General features: G+C 47.9%; 1 protein-coding gene across 3 annotated transcripts in view; it reads left to right on the plus strand.

Moving 5' to 3' along the window:
• Positions 1–16509, plus strand: part of LOC125450418 (adhesion G protein-coupled receptor A2-like) — a 129623-nt gene that overhangs the window by 102641 nt on the left and 10473 nt on the right. For 2 of the 3 annotated variants that reach the window (XM_059641141.1, XM_059641143.1), the window contains exons 15-16: positions 12584–12714; positions 13835–13958. In XM_059641141.1, the coding sequence (XP_059497124.1) occupies positions 12584–12714; positions 13835–13958 (255 nt within the window). The remainder of the gene's footprint in view (positions 1–12583; positions 12715–13834; positions 13959–16509) is intronic. The other variant, XM_059641142.1, reaches the window with a different exon arrangement.

Below are 16509 nucleotides of genomic sequence, written 5' to 3' on the forward strand. Positions count from 1 at the left end.
TCTCATATCTCTCAATGGATGCCTTCATCGCCTCACAGCTCTCAGTCTCTGTCACTTGCTCCAACCCTTAGCCTTGTTGACCAGGGAGGAACTGGCTCTGGAAGTAAGCAGCTGATGGTGGGAGCCTAGCGAGTGGTTTTAAACCCAGAGCTGTGCTCCTTCCATGTCTCTGTCTGTGCACAGAAGAAGCCTGGAATGCAGGGCGATAGAGAAGCTCTGTGCACAGACTCACCTTCAGTGGAAGTGAAGAGTAGAGATGGTTTGAGGTGTTCCACAGCAGGGAAGGGTCTTACTGTTTTGAACTTTCTGATACGGCCAACCTTAAGAAAAGCAGCAGCCCACACAGAAACACAAGCCCCTCTGAGAGTCCATTACACCAGACTGATTGCCCCAGTTTTTGAGGCCTGTTCCCAATCCCTGCATTCACCCTTGGATCCAGCTTCACTGAGGAGGTGCACCATTTGGTCAGGGATTTGTGACATTGAAACACCTCATGTTAACCAACAGAACTAGACCACAAGATCACACAAAGCTATCAGTGTTGTGTCTACTCGAATTGAATAAATTCATGTCACGGTTTAGTTTATAACACTGTGAGTTAGGCACTGGAGCTTCCTTTCTCAATTCTACCAAGGATTCGCAAATGAAGCACATCATAGAAATCATAGAATCCCTACAGTGTGGAAGCAGGCCCTTTGGCCCAACAGGTCCACACCGACCCTCAGAGCATCCCAGCCAGACCCATCCCCCTGTAACCCAACTAAGCTACACATCCCTGAACACTACGGCCAATTTAGCATGGCCAATCCACCTAACCTGCACATCTTTGGACTGTGGGAGGAAACCCACGCAGGCACAAGGAGAAGGTTATTTAGTTCTGCAGGGCCCACCATAAGGATGTCACAGTCTAATGTTCTGGTTATTTCCTCCTTCCTTCGAAGCACATTTAGCTGATTGTTTGCGTTTGAAATGAGACAGTATGGGGCCCACTGTAAAGACTGCCAGTAACTTCACATTAGACGATGTTGGGGTTTCTGTTCCATCACCATATTCACACAAAAGATTTGGTTAACTCTGCACACAGCCAATGACAAAGTTGTCTTCAGTTGACAGTTGTCTCTGGGTTGTTGCCTGTGCCACGTGCTAGTGAGGCGAGGAATACGGAGAGAGAGGAGTTGAACACGTGGCTACAGGGATGGTGCAGGAGGGAGGGTTTTGGATTCTTGGATAATTGGGGCTCTTTCTGGGGTAGGTGGGACCCCTACAAGGAAGATGGTCTTCACCTGAACCAGAGGGGTACCGATATCCTGGGGGGGGAATTTGCTAAGGCTATTTGGGTGGGTTTAAACTAATTCAGCAGGGGGATGGGAACCAAAATTGTAGTTCGAGTATAGAAAAGATTGAGAGTAGGGTGGTCCGAAATCAAGTTTCAGGGAAGCAAGATGGCACCGGCAAGCAAGAAGTTGGATTGAAGTGTGTCTACTTCAATGCCAGGAGCGTCCAGAATAAGGTGGGTGAACTTGCAGCATGGGTTAGTACCTGGGACTTCGATGTGGCCATTCCGGAGACATGGATAGAGCAGGGACAGGAATGGTTGTTACAGGTTCCGGGATTTAGATGTTTCAGTAAGAACAGAGAAGATGGTAAAAGGGGTGGAGGTGTGGCATTGTTGGTCAAGGACAGTATTACGGTGGCAGAAAGGATGTTTGGGGACTCGTCAACTGAGGTAGTACGGGCTGAGGTTAGAAACAGGAAAGGAAAGGTCACCCTGTTGGGAGTTTTCTATAGGCCTCCGAATAGTTCCAGAGATATAGAGGAAAGGATAGCAAAGATGATTCTCGATAGGAGTGAGAGAGACAGGGTAGTTGTCATGGGGTCTTCAACTTTCCAGATATTGACTGGGAACACTATAGTTCGAGTACTATAGATGGGTCAGTTTTTGTCCAGAGTGTGCAGGAGGGCTTCCTGACACAGTATGTAGAGAGGCCAACAAGGGGCGAGGCCACATTAGATTTGGTACTGGGTAATGAGCCCGGCCAGGTGTTAGATTTGGAAGGAGGTGAGCACTTTGGTGATAGCGATCACAATTCTGTTATGTTTACTTTAGTGATGGAAAGGGATAGGTGTATACCACCGGGCAAGAGTTATAGCTGGGGGAAAGGCAATTACGATGAGATTAGGCAAGATTTAAGGAGCATAGAATGGGGAAGGAAACTGCAGGGGATGGGCACATTAGAAATGTGGAGCTTATTCAAGGAAAAGCTCCTATGTGTCCTAGATAAATATGTACCTGTCAGGCAGGGAGGAAGCTGTAGAGCGCGGGAGCCATGGTTTACGAAGGAGGTGGAACCTCTGGTCAAGAGGAAGAAGAAGGCTTATGTTAGGATGAGATGTGAAGGTTCAGTTAGGGCACTTGAGGGCTACAAGGTAGCCCGGAAAGACCTAAAGAGAGAGCTTAGAAGAGCCAGGAGGAGACATGAGAAGTTGTTGGCGGATAGGATCAGGGTAAACCCTAAGGCTATCTATAGGTATTTAAGGAATAAAAGAATGACAAAAGTAAGATTAGGCCCAATCAAGGATAGTAGTGGGAAGTTGTGTGTGGAGTCAGATGAGATAGGGGAAGCGCTGAATGAATATTTTTCAACAGTATTCACTCTAGAAAACGACAATGTTGTTGAGGAGAATACTGAGATACAGGCTACTAGACTGGGTGGGATTGATGTTCACAAGGAAGAGGTATTAGAAATCCTTCAGAAGGTGAAGGTAGATATGTCCCCTGGGCCAGATGGGATTTATCCTCGGATCCTCTGGGAAGCCAGGGAGGAGATTGCCGAGCCTTTGGCATTGATCTTTAACTCGTCATTGTCTGCAGGAATAGTGCCAGATGACTGGAGGATAGCAAATGTGGTTCCCCTGTTCAAGAAGGGGAGTAGAGACAACCCTGGTAATTATAGGCCAGTGAGCCTTACCTCAGTTGTTGGTAAAGTGTTGGAAAAGGTTATAAGGGATAGGATTTATAGTCATCGAGAAAAGAATAAATTGATTAGGGATAGTCAGCACGGTTTTGTGAAGGGAAGGTCGTGCCTCACAAACCTTATTGAGTTCTTTGAGAAGGTGACCAAACAGGTAGATGAGAGTAAACCGGTTGATGTGGTGTATATGGATTTCAGCAAGGCGTTCGATAAGGTTCCCCACAGTAGGCTATTGTACAAAATGCGGAGGAATGGGATTGTGGGAGATATAGCAGTTTGGATCGGAAATTGGCTTGCTGAAAGAAGACAGAGGGTGGTAGTTGATGGGAAATGTTCATCCTGGAGACCAGTTACTAGTGATGTACCGCAAGGGTCGGTGTTGGGTCCACTGCTGTTTGTCATTTTTATAAATGACCTGGATGAGGGCGTACAAGGATGAGTTAGTAAATTTGCAGACGACACTAAGGTCGGTGGAGTTGTGGATAGTGACGAAGGATGCTGTAGGTTGCAGAGAGACATAGATAAGCTGCAGAGCTGGGCTGAGAGGTGGCAAATGGAGTTTAATGCGGACAAGTGTGAGGTGATGCACTTTGGTATGAGTAACCGGAAGGCAAAGTACTGGGCTAATGGTAAGATTCTTGGTAGTGTAGATGAGCAGAGAGATCTCGTTGTCCATGTACACAGATCCTTGAAAGTTGCCACCCAGGTTGACAGGGCTGTTAAGAAGGCATAGAGTGTTTTAGCTTTTATTAATACAGGGATCGAGTTCCGGAACCAAGAGGTTATGGTGAAGCTGTACAAAACTCTGGTGCGGCCGCACTTGGAGTATTGTGTTCAGTTCTGGTCACCGCATTATAAGAAGGATGTGGAAGCCTTGGAAAGGGTGCAGAGGAGATTTACTAGGATGTTGCCTGGTATGGAGGGAAGGTCTTACAAGGAAAGGCAGAGGGACTTGAGGCTGTTTTCATTAGAGAGAAGAAGGTTGAAAGGTGACTTAATTGAGACATATAAAATAATCAGAGGGTTAGATAGGGTGGATAAGGAGAGCCTTTTTCCTCGGATGGTGACGGCGAGCACGAGGGGGCATAGCTTTAAATTGAGGGGTGAAAGATATAGGACAGATGTCAGAGGTAGTTTCTTTACTCAGAGAGTAGTAAGGGAATGGAACGCTTTGCCTGCAACGGTAGTAGATTCGCCAACTTTAGGTACATTTAAGTCGTCATTGGATAAGCATATGGACGTACATGGAATAGTGTAGGTTAGATGGGCTTGAGATCGGTATGACAGGTCGGCACAACATTGAGGGCCGAAGGGCCTGTACTGTGCTGTGATGTTCTATATATGACAGGGCAGCTCTGTGTCGATGTCATTTTTACTGGCGGTCTTCCCTCAGTGAGCTGCAAACCATGTCAGGAGGTCAAAACTGAAACTAACTCTTCCATCAATGTCACACCCCTCCCCTACCCAGAAGGAGGCCGTTCAACCCACCGAGCCTGTACTGACTCTTCAAGCAAATGTCATGAGGTGGTGTCAATATCCTGCTTCCTCCCCATGTCCTTGCACATTCTTTGTGTCCAAATAATTACCTCCCACCAGTTCAGCCGAACTTGCTTGCGTCCCCATTCCCGATTACTCGCTGAGGGGAAACGGTTTCTCCTCACCGTACATTTGCTTCTTCTGCAAATCATTTTCAGTCTCTGCCTGTGGGCCTTGATCAGTTCTCATGTGGGAACAGTCTATCCCAAAGTGTTCGCTCCGTCCCTCCCGATGGTTTGGAAAACCTTGCTCAAATCTGCTCTCAGCCCTCTTCTCTCCGAGGAGAACAGTCTCAATTTCTTCAGTCTATCCTCATCCCTGAGGTTTCTCATCCCTGGATCTATTGTAAATCCTTTCTACCCTCTCTCCAATACATTCACATCTTTCCTACAATATGGCACCCACAACTCTCCACATTCCTCCAGCTGAGCTCGAGCAAATGTCTTATACAAGCTCAGCATCACCTTCTTGTTGTACTCTGTGCCCCTGTATCTAAAACTGAGAACAGTGTGTGCTTTATTCACTGCTAACTACAGCCCACCTACCACCTTCAGTGATCGGTTGCTGGTAACACCCAGGCCCCTCTGCTCCTGCAGCCCCTTTAGAATTGTATCCCGGGTTTTAGATTGTCTTCCAATGTTCTTCTGACCAAAGTACATCACCTCACACTTCCCTCACTGAACCACATCTGCCCCGTATCTACCCACTCCACCATTCTGTCAGTGTCCTTTTGGAGTTCCACAGTGTCCCCCCTCACATCTCCCAAGGTTGCTGTCATCTGCAAACTCTAAAACTGTCCCCTGCACACCAAGACTAGATCATTTATAAATATCTAAAAAAGCCCAGGTCCCAACACTGAACCCGGGGGAACTGTGTGACAAACCTTCCTCTAACGTGAAAATGAACCGCCTCAACCTCTCCACCCCTCTCACCCACTCCAACCTCTCCCCCGCAGAACGGGCAGCCCTCCGCTCCCTCCGCTCCAACCCCAACCTCACCATCAAACCCGCAGACAAGGGTGGCGCAGTGGTAGTATGGCGCACTGACCTCTACATCGCCGAGGCCAGACGCCAACTCTCCGACACCACCTCCTACCACCTCCTCGATCATGACCCCACACCCGAGCACCAAACCATCATCTCCAACACCATTCACGACCTCATCACCTCAGGGGACCTCCCACCCACAGCCTCCAACCTCATTGTTCCCCAACCCCGCACGGCCCGTTTCTATCTCCTTCCCAAAATCCACAAACCTGCCTGCCGTGGTCGACCCATCGTCTCAGCCTGCTCCTGCCCCACCGAACTCATCTCCACCTATCTGGACTCCATTTTCTCCCCTTTGGTCCAGGAACTCCCCACCTACGTCCGTGACACCACCCACGCCCTCCACCTCCTCCAGGACTTCCAATTCCCTGGCCCCCAACACCTCATATTCACCATGGACGTCCAGTCCCTGTACACCTGCATTCCGCATGGAGATGGCCTCAAGGCCCTCCGCTTCTTCCTGTCCCGCAGGCCCGACCAGTCCCCCTCCACCGACACTCTCATCCGCCTAGCTGAACTCGTCCTCACACTCAACAACTTCTCTTTTGACTCCTCCCACTTCCTACAGACTAAGGGGGTGGCCATGGGCACCCGCATGGGCCCCAGCTATGCCTGCCTCTTTGTAGGTTACGTGGAACAGTCCCTCTTCCGCACCTACACAGGCCCCAAACCCCACCTCTTCCTCCGGTACATTGATGACTGTATCGGCGCTGCCTCTTGCTCCCCAGAGGAACTCGAACAGTTCATCCACTTCACCAACACCTTCCACCCCAACCTTCAGTTCACCTGGGCCATCTCCAGCACATCCCTCACCTTCCTGGACCTCTCAGTCTCCATCTCAGGCAACCAGCTTGTAACTGATGTCCATTTCAAGCCCACCGACTCCCACAGCTACCTAGAATACACCTCCTCCCACCCACCCTCCTGCAAAAATTCCATCCCCTATTCCCAATTCCTCCGCCTCCGCCGCATCTGCTCCCACGATAAGACATTCCACTCCCGCACATCCCAGATGTCCAAGTTCTTCAAGGACCGCAACTTTCCCCCCACAGTGATCGAGAACGCCCTTGACCGCGTCTCCCGCATTTCCCGCAACACATCCCTCACACCCCGCCCCCGCCACAACCGCCCCAAGAGGATCCCCCTCGTTCTCACACACCACCCTACCAACCTCCGGATACAACGCATAATCCTCCGACACTTCCGCCATTTACAATCCGACCCCACCACCCAAGACATTTTTCCATCCCCTCCCCTGTCTGCTTTCCGGAGAGACCACTCTCTCCGTGACTCCCTTGTTCACGCCACACTGCCCTCCAACCCCACCACACCCGGCACCTTCCCCTGCAACCGCAGGAAATGCTACACTTGTCCCCACACCTCCTCCCTCACCCCCATCCCAGGCCCCAAGATGACATTCCACATCAAGCAGAGGTTCACCTGCACATCTGCCAATGTGGTATACTGCATCCACTGTACCCGGTGCGGCTTCCTCTACATTGGGGAAACCAAGCGGAGGCTTGGGGACCGCTTTGCAGAACACCTCTGCTCAGTTCGCAACAAACAACTGCACCTCCCAGTCGCAAACCATTTCCACTCCCCCTCCCATTCTCTTGATGACATGTCCATCATGGGCCTCCTGCACTGCCACAATGATGCCACCCGAAGGTTGCAGGAACAGCAACTCATATTCCGCCTGGGAACCCTGCAGCCATATGGTATCAATGTGGACTTCACCAGTTTCAAAATCTCCCCTTCCCCTACTGCATCCCTAAACCAGCCCAGTTCATCCCCTCCCCCCACTGCACCACACAACCAGCCCAGCTCTTCCCCCCCACCCACTGCATCCCAAAACCAGTCCAACCTGTCTCTGCCTCCCTAACCGGTTCTTCCTCTCACCCATCCCTTCCTCCCACCCCAAGCCGCACCCCCCGCTACCTACTAACCTCATCCCACCTCCTTGACCTGTCCGTCTTCCCTGGACTGACCTATCCCCTCCCTACCTCCCCACCTACACTCTCTCCACCTATCTTCTTTACTCTCCATCTTCGGTCCGCCTCCCCCTCTCTCCCTATTTACTCCAGTTCCCTCCCCCCATCCCCCTCTCTGATGAAGGGTCTAGGCCCGAAACGTCAGCTTTTGTGCTCCTGAGATGCTGCTTGGCCTGCTGTGTTCATCCAGCCTCACATTTTATTTTCTTGGAATCTCCAGCATCTGCAGTTCCCATTATCTCTGATACCATTCACCATGACTGTCTATTTCACTCAAGTCAGTTTGATACCAACATTGCTACCGTCCCTTGTACACCGTGACCAAGAATTTTCCTCACAAATCTGTTGTGTCGCATTGTCTCGAACATCTTCTGGCAATCCACATACACCACATCAACAGCATTCCTCTCATTGAGCCCTTCTGTTCACTCCTCAAAAATCTCCAGGAAGTTAATTCGAGTTAGGGGAGGTGATGGTCTAGTGGTATTAACTCTGCACTGTCAGTTCCGAGACCCAGATAACGTTCGGGGGACCCAGGTTCGAATCCCACCACGGCAGATGGCCGAATTTGAATATGATTATAAAAAATCTGGAATTAAAAACCTCACTACACCATGAAGCCATTGTCAATTGTCAGAAAAAAACCTCATTTGGTGGACTAATGTTCTTTCGGAAAGGAAATTACCATCCTTACCTGGTCTGGCCTACATGTGACTCCAGACCCACAGCAATGTCTCTTTAACTGCCCCCTGGGCAATTAGGGTTGGGCAATAAATGCTGGCCTAGAAGGTGATGCCCCCATCCTGTGAATGACTTTTTAACAAATTCAACATGATTTTCCTTTCAGAAATCCATGCTGACACTTCCTAATCAAACATTTTCCTGTGAGACTACTGACTCTATTCATTGTTTTGAGAAGCTGCTCCAGCCTGGATATTAAAGTGACTGGTTTCAGTCAAAGGCTTCTATTGCCTTTCATGATTTACTCACTTTGTTCTGCATCCTAACGCAAAGTCACCTCTGTGAACACTGTCCCTTCCCAAGAATTGGGGCCATGGTGTTTCCAGCTCTTTAACTAAGTTTGCCTAGCTGCTGTTTGCGAACTCTCCATCTACTGTGTTTGCCATTTCTCACCTACGGGAGGTTTGGACTGAGGTAGTCTCGCACCCTGTAGTTTTTGTGTTTTGTCACACTGTTGATTTTAGTTGAACACCATTGGCCAGACTAGCTGTTCTGTCACCTGCCTACTCCTGCACCTCCCACCATCCAACCTTCCTCACATCCACTTTCCCCATAACCTTTATTCCCTGACTGATAAGAATCTATCTCAGCCTTCAATATACACATGGACCCCCTGTGGCCAGGAGTTCCAAAGACTGAGAGAAGAAGTTCTTAAATTGCCGCCCCTTTACTCTGACAGTGTGTCCACTGGTCCTTGACTCTCTCACGAGGGGAAAACATCCTCTTGGCAGTTATCCCATTAAGCCCATTAAGAATCCTATATGTTTCAATGAGATTGCCTTTCATTTTTCTAAACTCGTGACTAGAGTCCCAACCTATTCAAATTGCCCCTGTGTGGCCCTGCACCTCGCTTCCTGCCCTGGCTCTTGGCTTTGAGGTCCCACTCTGACCTGGCCTTGCCTTCCTTCTGGGTTTCCCTTCTTCTCTGGGCCTTTCTCCTTGAGTTTTGTCACACTCCTGCGCTTTGTTTTTCAATTAGAATTCCAGAGTTGCTTCCCGTCCATGTTCCAACTCTTTCTTCCCTGCTGTCCTTACCTCCTACACCCACTCTCTCTTCCTGAGAGGTCCTGGGGATTCTTCTTCTGGTTCCTGCCTCTGTTCCTTCAATCATTCCCGAGTTTGCAAGCTCTGGTCTCCATCTGATGACAGGAGTGAGGTCTCCAGCTGGACAGACCAGGGTCTGCCACAATACAAAGCACGCTCTATGCAATAGGGCACTATTGTCTGGTGGATGGATGTTTAAAGTTGTACTTGTGATAATCCCAAGGTCGTGGGAATCACAGACAGATCAGATCCCACATGAAACCTGGTCTGATAACACCCTATCCCTAACTTGGATTCATTTTCATGGCGGAGGTCAGCTCAGCACACATTCCCAATCTCCTTGACCTTTAACACAAACTTCGGTTGAACAAGAAAAGCCATGAATTTGATGTATTGTCCTCAACGAGAAAGATCAGAAAGATTTCATTACAAACACCTATTCAGGTTTCAAATTAACTCTGTCCTTTTTATCTTTACAAAAAGCCCCAGCATAGCTTCACTTCTGTCCCCATCAAGATTACATTGGTGCATGCAATACAATTCATTCATTTTTGATTTTGGATTTGAACTGGGGGCATTGGGCTGTGAGAATTAAGGTGTTTATTGATTAATATGCCAGTGAGCTACAATGTTTTTAAACCGGTGTGAGAGTGATATTGTGCCAATCATGGGAACTTATTTATATCGTCATTGGGAGAATTTTACAAGTGCATAGAGTAAACACTAAAGAGCAGAAAAAGATTTACTTTCATTTTGCATAAGTCTAGGTAGAAGTTAGATGCATGATGACAGTTCCTCCTGAAGAGAGGAGATCTTTCAGAATAGTTAGCTCTGTGTACGGATTTTAGTTTCCAAGTTCCAGAACAAAAGTGTTTGGTGAGAAAAATGAAGGGACTATAAAAGCTGAGAAAGTCAAGGCTCAGTTGTGTGAATAATTGAGGAAGCGGTTATCAAGCTGCTAAGATAGGGAATTAAAAGAAACAATTAAGCCTGAGCTATAGGTTGTAACAGAGAAGGGAATTCTGTCTGGTGTTTGAATACTAAAGTGGTTGTTTTAGAACAGATAGGATTGTATTTTTACTGTGTGTTTCACATTATGTCGTATGTAAATGGATTGCTTTATTTTATTTCATCTTTTTTTGAGGACTATACTTTTTTTGTGTAAAGTCAATCGGCAGCATTTTGCACTTGAGTTTCAGTGAAAGAACACCTCATTCAATTTTAAACTTTTGGATATCTCAAGCCCGGTGTCAGTCTGCCATGTGACATAAGCAGTAATAACATCAGCTGGGATCATGCTGCCACGTGCTCAGGCTGGACCAACTATATCCGGTTTCCTTACAGCAAATTTCTGCACCTTCGTCTGATGATATTTCTCCAGCTGGTATTACTTCCCATAGATACCTCAAGCAAACTGCAAGTTGAACTTACTCGTTGCTTAACTTCAGAGCCAATTCCCGTTCCAGCAGTTTCGCAGGATTTCCTGGTGAAGTATTTAATGCTGATACATTGCTGTGTACAGTTTTGGTCTCATTACTTGAGAAGGGGATGTACTGGCATTGGAGGGGGTGCAGAGGAGATTCACTGGGTTAATTCCGGAATCGAAAGGGTTGGTTTATGAGGAGAGATTGAGAGACTCGGAATATACTCATTGGAATTTAGAAGACAGAGGGGTGATCTTATAGAAATATATAAAATTATGAAGGGAATAGATAAGGTAGAAGCGGGGAGGTTGTTTCCACTATTGGGCGAAACTAGATGGAGGGGGTGATATTGCCTCAAAATAAAGAGGAGCAGGTTTAGGACTGAGTTGAGGAGGAGCTTCTTCACCCAAAAAGCTTGTGCATCTGTGGAATTCCCTGTCCAGTGAAGCAGTTGGCGCTGCTACCTCATTGAATGTTTTTAAGGCAAAGATAGATTTTTGAACAGTAAAGGAATTAAGGTTTATGGTGAGTGGACGGGTAAGTGGAGCTGAGTCCACGAAAGATCAGACATGACCTTATTGAATGGGGGAGCAGGTTCGAGGGGCCGGATGGCCCACTCCTGCTCCTGTTTCTCATGCTCCCCCCTCTGACACACCCACACACCAATCCCATTCTGCTTTCCCTGTCTCTCTCTCTCTCTCTCTCTCTCTGTCCCTGGACCCCTGTAATGAGGCAGCAGCATTACACCATTTTTTTTAACACTCTCGATTACAAACCTTTCTGTAAAACCTCATCAAAATGCATGCAAATAAATTAGCCTGAAGCCTCCTCAGAACCAAGCTCAGAAGAACAGCTCTGAGTGAAACCACATCTCACACTCTTAACACACAAAATACAGAACTTCAATTGAATGTGTTCCTCGTACACTATATATCTGGATTGTATTTCCTTTCTGCTCTGTGTTGTGTTTGTATTCTACATTGTGTGCTATTTCAGCCAGGAACGCACACGTAGGACATGATTTGAAATTGTAGATTGTTACCTTTCTGGGGGAGAAATGTACAAAGGAACATAACCCCAGCTGTAACATTGATTGCGCTGGTAACCCCAGTTTCACTTACAGTTGTTTCACTTAAAGTTGCAACCTTCAGGAATGTAGCCATCACTTTAAATATAGCCTGAGGTGTAGATTCTGAAAGCTTAAAGCTCTCTTTGAAGACACATGAACCACGAGATGGACAGCCACAACAGCCATAAGCAAAGTTGCACAGACAGATTGTAGTGACTTCCTGAGGGGGTCAAGGGGAAATGAGTTTATAACCAGAGCCAGACTATTTTGGTGTGAGTGAGGTAGCATTCCTTCAAATGACAGGCAGCGGAAAGCTGGAACTCTAATCCCAGGAAGTTGGAGCTGTATCCTGGAAAGCTGAAACTCTGATCCCGGAAAGCAGGAACTGTATGCCTGGAAATCTGTGGAGGCTGGAGGTCAGCAGTAAATATTAAAACTGAGTGGGATAGATCTCCATTGAGAAAATCATGAAGGGCTTCAGAAGCAAGACTGGTAGAGGGAGTTCAAACAGAGATCTGCAATGATCTCATTGAATGGGGGGATAGCCTTGAGGGGCAGAAAGGTCTCCTCCTGCACTGATGTCACTGGGTCAGAATCCTGGTGCTCCCTTTCTGACATTATCTTCACAGCAGTGAAGTGATGGGTAAGAAATGCTAACCTTCCCACGAAGAGTCCAGATGAAAAGAGTGCTCCTGGGAAAGACGAGGAGCTTGTGTTCTGTTGATCTGTGTAACTCTTTGTTCATGTGCTCTGCTTCCAGAAGGTCAGTAACCCCCAGCCTGCGCTAGATCCTGGTGTCATCCAGGTTCTACACCCTATTATCTACAGCTGCACTGTGGTCCTCTTAGTCTGCCTGTTCATCGCCATTATATCATACATCCTGAAGCACAAGTAAGTTACCGACTGCGCCTCGTGGTTCTAACTTAGTTACTTGCAATGCACAACAGCAGCAACTGGCCATTTGGCCCATCTTCTCCATTGCTGCTGTCAAGCTGCAAACAAACTTCTTCCCAATCTGCTTCACCTCGTCCAATCAGAATACTGCTACTCACCTGTTTCCTGTTGCTCCCAGAAGCACATTCCCTTGGGAAGTTCTGGGAAACTATTCAGTACAGGAGGAGGAGCAGTAATGCAGGACTGAGATGTTCACAGCCAAGGTGTGCGTTAACAGTCTCAGAGAAGACCCACTTGGCTCAGGGGAAGGGGCATCTACCCTGTTTGCCCCATTCCCTCCCACCCTGGCACCTTGGTGCCCACTGAAGACGACATAGTGGATTGAGGCTCAGCCTTGTAGCTCAGATGGAAGAGGAAGGGCCGCTGTTAGTTGAGACTGGTAGTCTCCTATGGAGACTGAGGCCATGGACACTTTACTGGGATCAGCAACCTGCGGAGTGGGCTAATGCTTCAGGAACACGGGTTCAGATCCCAATGGAGCAGTGGTTCAGCGGCCCCTTTCCCTACTGCAGAGATTCTGTCTGGAGCCTTTCCCTGCTCTCGGCCAGCACAAAGCCATCACTGATTGGTTCAGATAGGGAAACCTGCTCTCCTTACCCAGTCTGCCCGACAAGTGACTCCACACTTGGGTAGATGTGGGTTACCCCTCGACTGCTCTCAGAAATGGCCGAGCAAGGAAGGCGTTCAGTTCCGGGGCAGTTCAGAGGGGCTGGCCAATCCTCGCTTTGCTGGCATTTCCCACATTCCATGAAAGAATGAAGGACAGAAGTTCCAGGTGGGGCAATGCTGTCAGATTCAGACTGCCAGCTGAGTCACATACCACATGGTCCATTCCTCCCATTGTGACTGGGTGAACCAACATGGGACAGGTCAAGCAGAGAGAAATGGGCAATGCCGACTCAGTGATGCCCCTGACGTGAGAGTGAATTGTTTTAACATGAACCCCTCAGGTATTGAACCACAGAGTGGGGAGGCACAGTGCCATTTAGTACTATCTCTCCGACACTCTGTCTGCGTGTGTGTGTGTGTGTGATTTAATCCCATTGTCGTATTCCAGCACAATCCGGGTCTCCAGGAAGAACTGGCACATGCTCCTGAACCTGTGGTTCCACATCTCGATGACGTGTGCTGTATTCACCGGGGGGATCAATCAGACCCAGTATGGCCTGATCTGCCAAGTGGTGAGTGCTGAGGGGACCTGGAGCCGCTGTTTGCTGAAACTGAGCTGTGGCTGTCTTCCTTTCTGCTGCTGCTGCGGATCTCTGAGAGCACCCGGGGGAGTTGGGGGGTTGGGGTACCAGTCACCCTGACTGACTGACATTCAGCACAAAAACAGTTCACACCAGGTTTTCCCATTCACAGCAAAATGCACGGAGATGGATGGACTTCTTCTGACATCGCTGTGCAACTTCAACGTCCCCCCTTCCACACACACACACACACACACACACACACACACACACACACACACACACTCACACACACTCTCACACACACTCTCACACACACACTCACACACACACTCACACACTCACACACACACACACACACACACACACACACACACACACACACACACACACACACACACACACACACACACACACACACTCTCACACACACACACTCTCACACACACACACACACACACACACACACTCTCACACACACACACACACACACACCAGACCCTCTCCCTCTTCAGCAACCCCCCCCACCCCAGTGGAGACAGATAATAGACAGATGGCCTGATGTGTAAACAGGGTAAGCAAAATTCCAACGTCTAGGTTTGCACGAAAACAGAAATTGCTGGAAGAGTTCAGGTGGTCTCAGAAATCTGAGTTAATGTTTCGCGTCCAGTGACCCTTCCTTGGGTGCGTGGGCTGGGTTATACTGACTCTCGTGGTTGTTCCTGATTGGTCACCCTGTTGACCTGCCGATGTCTTCAGTTCCATTGTCATTCGCTCAAGTGGCCCTTAGCCTTTCAGGGTTAGGACCTGTTTTAGTTTACTTGGTTCTCCTGTCTCCCTGCTCTGTGCAGAGAGAGAGAGAGAGAGAGAATGAGACATGGTGGAGGGAGAGATGGATGCTTTCAGTTTGCAGGCTCTTGACATTTCCTCCCTCACTGCCCTGGTACTTCCAGCTTTCTCGGGGTCTACAGTTCCACCAGTCAGAAGGCTGTCGTCAGGTAACATTTCCTTATCTCTGAACTCTCTCAGTTGCACTAACTCTGTTACTGCTTCAAATAACAACACTGTCTGAAACAGCCAAAAATATGTCATTTCAAATCATTAAAACTGTCCTGTCATTTCAGTTCTACTGCAGCCCATCGTTCACTTCAGCTTATAGTGCCAACACAGAAAAATGTGTAGAAACTGCCACGTACATTCCAAACAAAGTCACTTTACCAGACAAATCTGCTCAAAGTGTTTACTTCACCACAACTATCACCTTGTCGCTTAAAGACAAATGCTGAGCAGGAGATCATTGCATAGCATTTCACTTTCTGAGGCTGCTTATCATTGACAAGAAAAACAAAGTTGCTGGAAAAACTCAGCAGGTCTGGCAACATCTGTGGAGGAAAACACAGAGCTAACCTTTTGGGTCCGGTGACCCTTCCTCAGAACAGCTTATCATTGACTTGCTCTGAATAACACACAGAGGGTATTCAGTTATATACAATATATTCAGGATGTTAAAAGATGGTGAAACATAGCAGTTGTAACTCTGGTGTCAGTTTATTTCCGGGCCTCTCTGTAACCTGAGTGATTCACCGCCCCCCACCACAGCCTGTAAACACAGCTCGTTGACCTCACTCCCAGCCTGAGCCCTGGTCAGCCGAAAGTGCATCTGTCCTCACTAGGCTGCAGGCTCCCATTGTCTCTGCTGTGTGCAAATTCCTACTAGCAACCTTTAATTTGGTGACTCATTCGGAAATCTCACAGGCAATTCAATACTGCCACGGCTGCTTCAACGTGGTCATGAAATAAAAGTCCTCAAGAAAGCAGGTTAAACGTTACAACCCAGCGTGGCTACTGCCCGATTAAGGGTGGAATTCGGTGACAACTTGAACCAGCAGCGTCAGTTGCTGGAAATGTCCAGGGCTCGATCCTTGTGCAGAGTGATTCTCCAGAGTTCTGCTGCTGCAGAATCCTGAGGTTGAATTCTTGGAGGATTTCCTGTCTTGTGAAGTTTACGGTGTGATATTACTAGAGACAGTTCTGAAGTCACCAGGTCTATAGCCTGTCACTTTAATAGATTAGATTGTCCTGGCTGAAGAGAGCTTCTAAGGCATAGGAGCTGAACTGACTACAGAACACCACAAAGTGTGAGGCCTTGGGATGTTTTTTTCAACAGTTGGGACAATGGAAAACCATCCCTGGGTGTGGGCTGCTCTCTCAGACCAGGCTTGCTAGTTTTTGTCTGAACAGCAGCAGCAGAAGTGTTTGGGGTCGATGTTTCTTTCTCCGGGATTGGAGAACTGTATGTGAGAATCTGTTTCTGAATTTGCCAAGGGCCGTGGTTGTCAATTGTTACTATAGTTGCCACAGCCAATTAGTAATAAGGTATTTCATTTCTGTGACTTGGTTAAGTTTTCCAAACAGTTATTCTGAATTCCTCTTTCTTTTGTTTGTATTTTAACCATTGTGTTTAAATAAATTGTGTTTTTCTTCACATCAGGTAGTTTGACAAATTGCATCACATCTGGAACACAACACTTCATATCTGCCT

Source organism: Stegostoma tigrinum, chromosome 40, assembly GCF_030684315.1.
Source record: "Stegostoma tigrinum isolate sSteTig4 chromosome 40, sSteTig4.hap1, whole genome shotgun sequence".
NCBI classification, from domain to species: domain Eukaryota; kingdom Metazoa; phylum Chordata; class Chondrichthyes; order Orectolobiformes; family Stegostomatidae; genus Stegostoma; species Stegostoma tigrinum.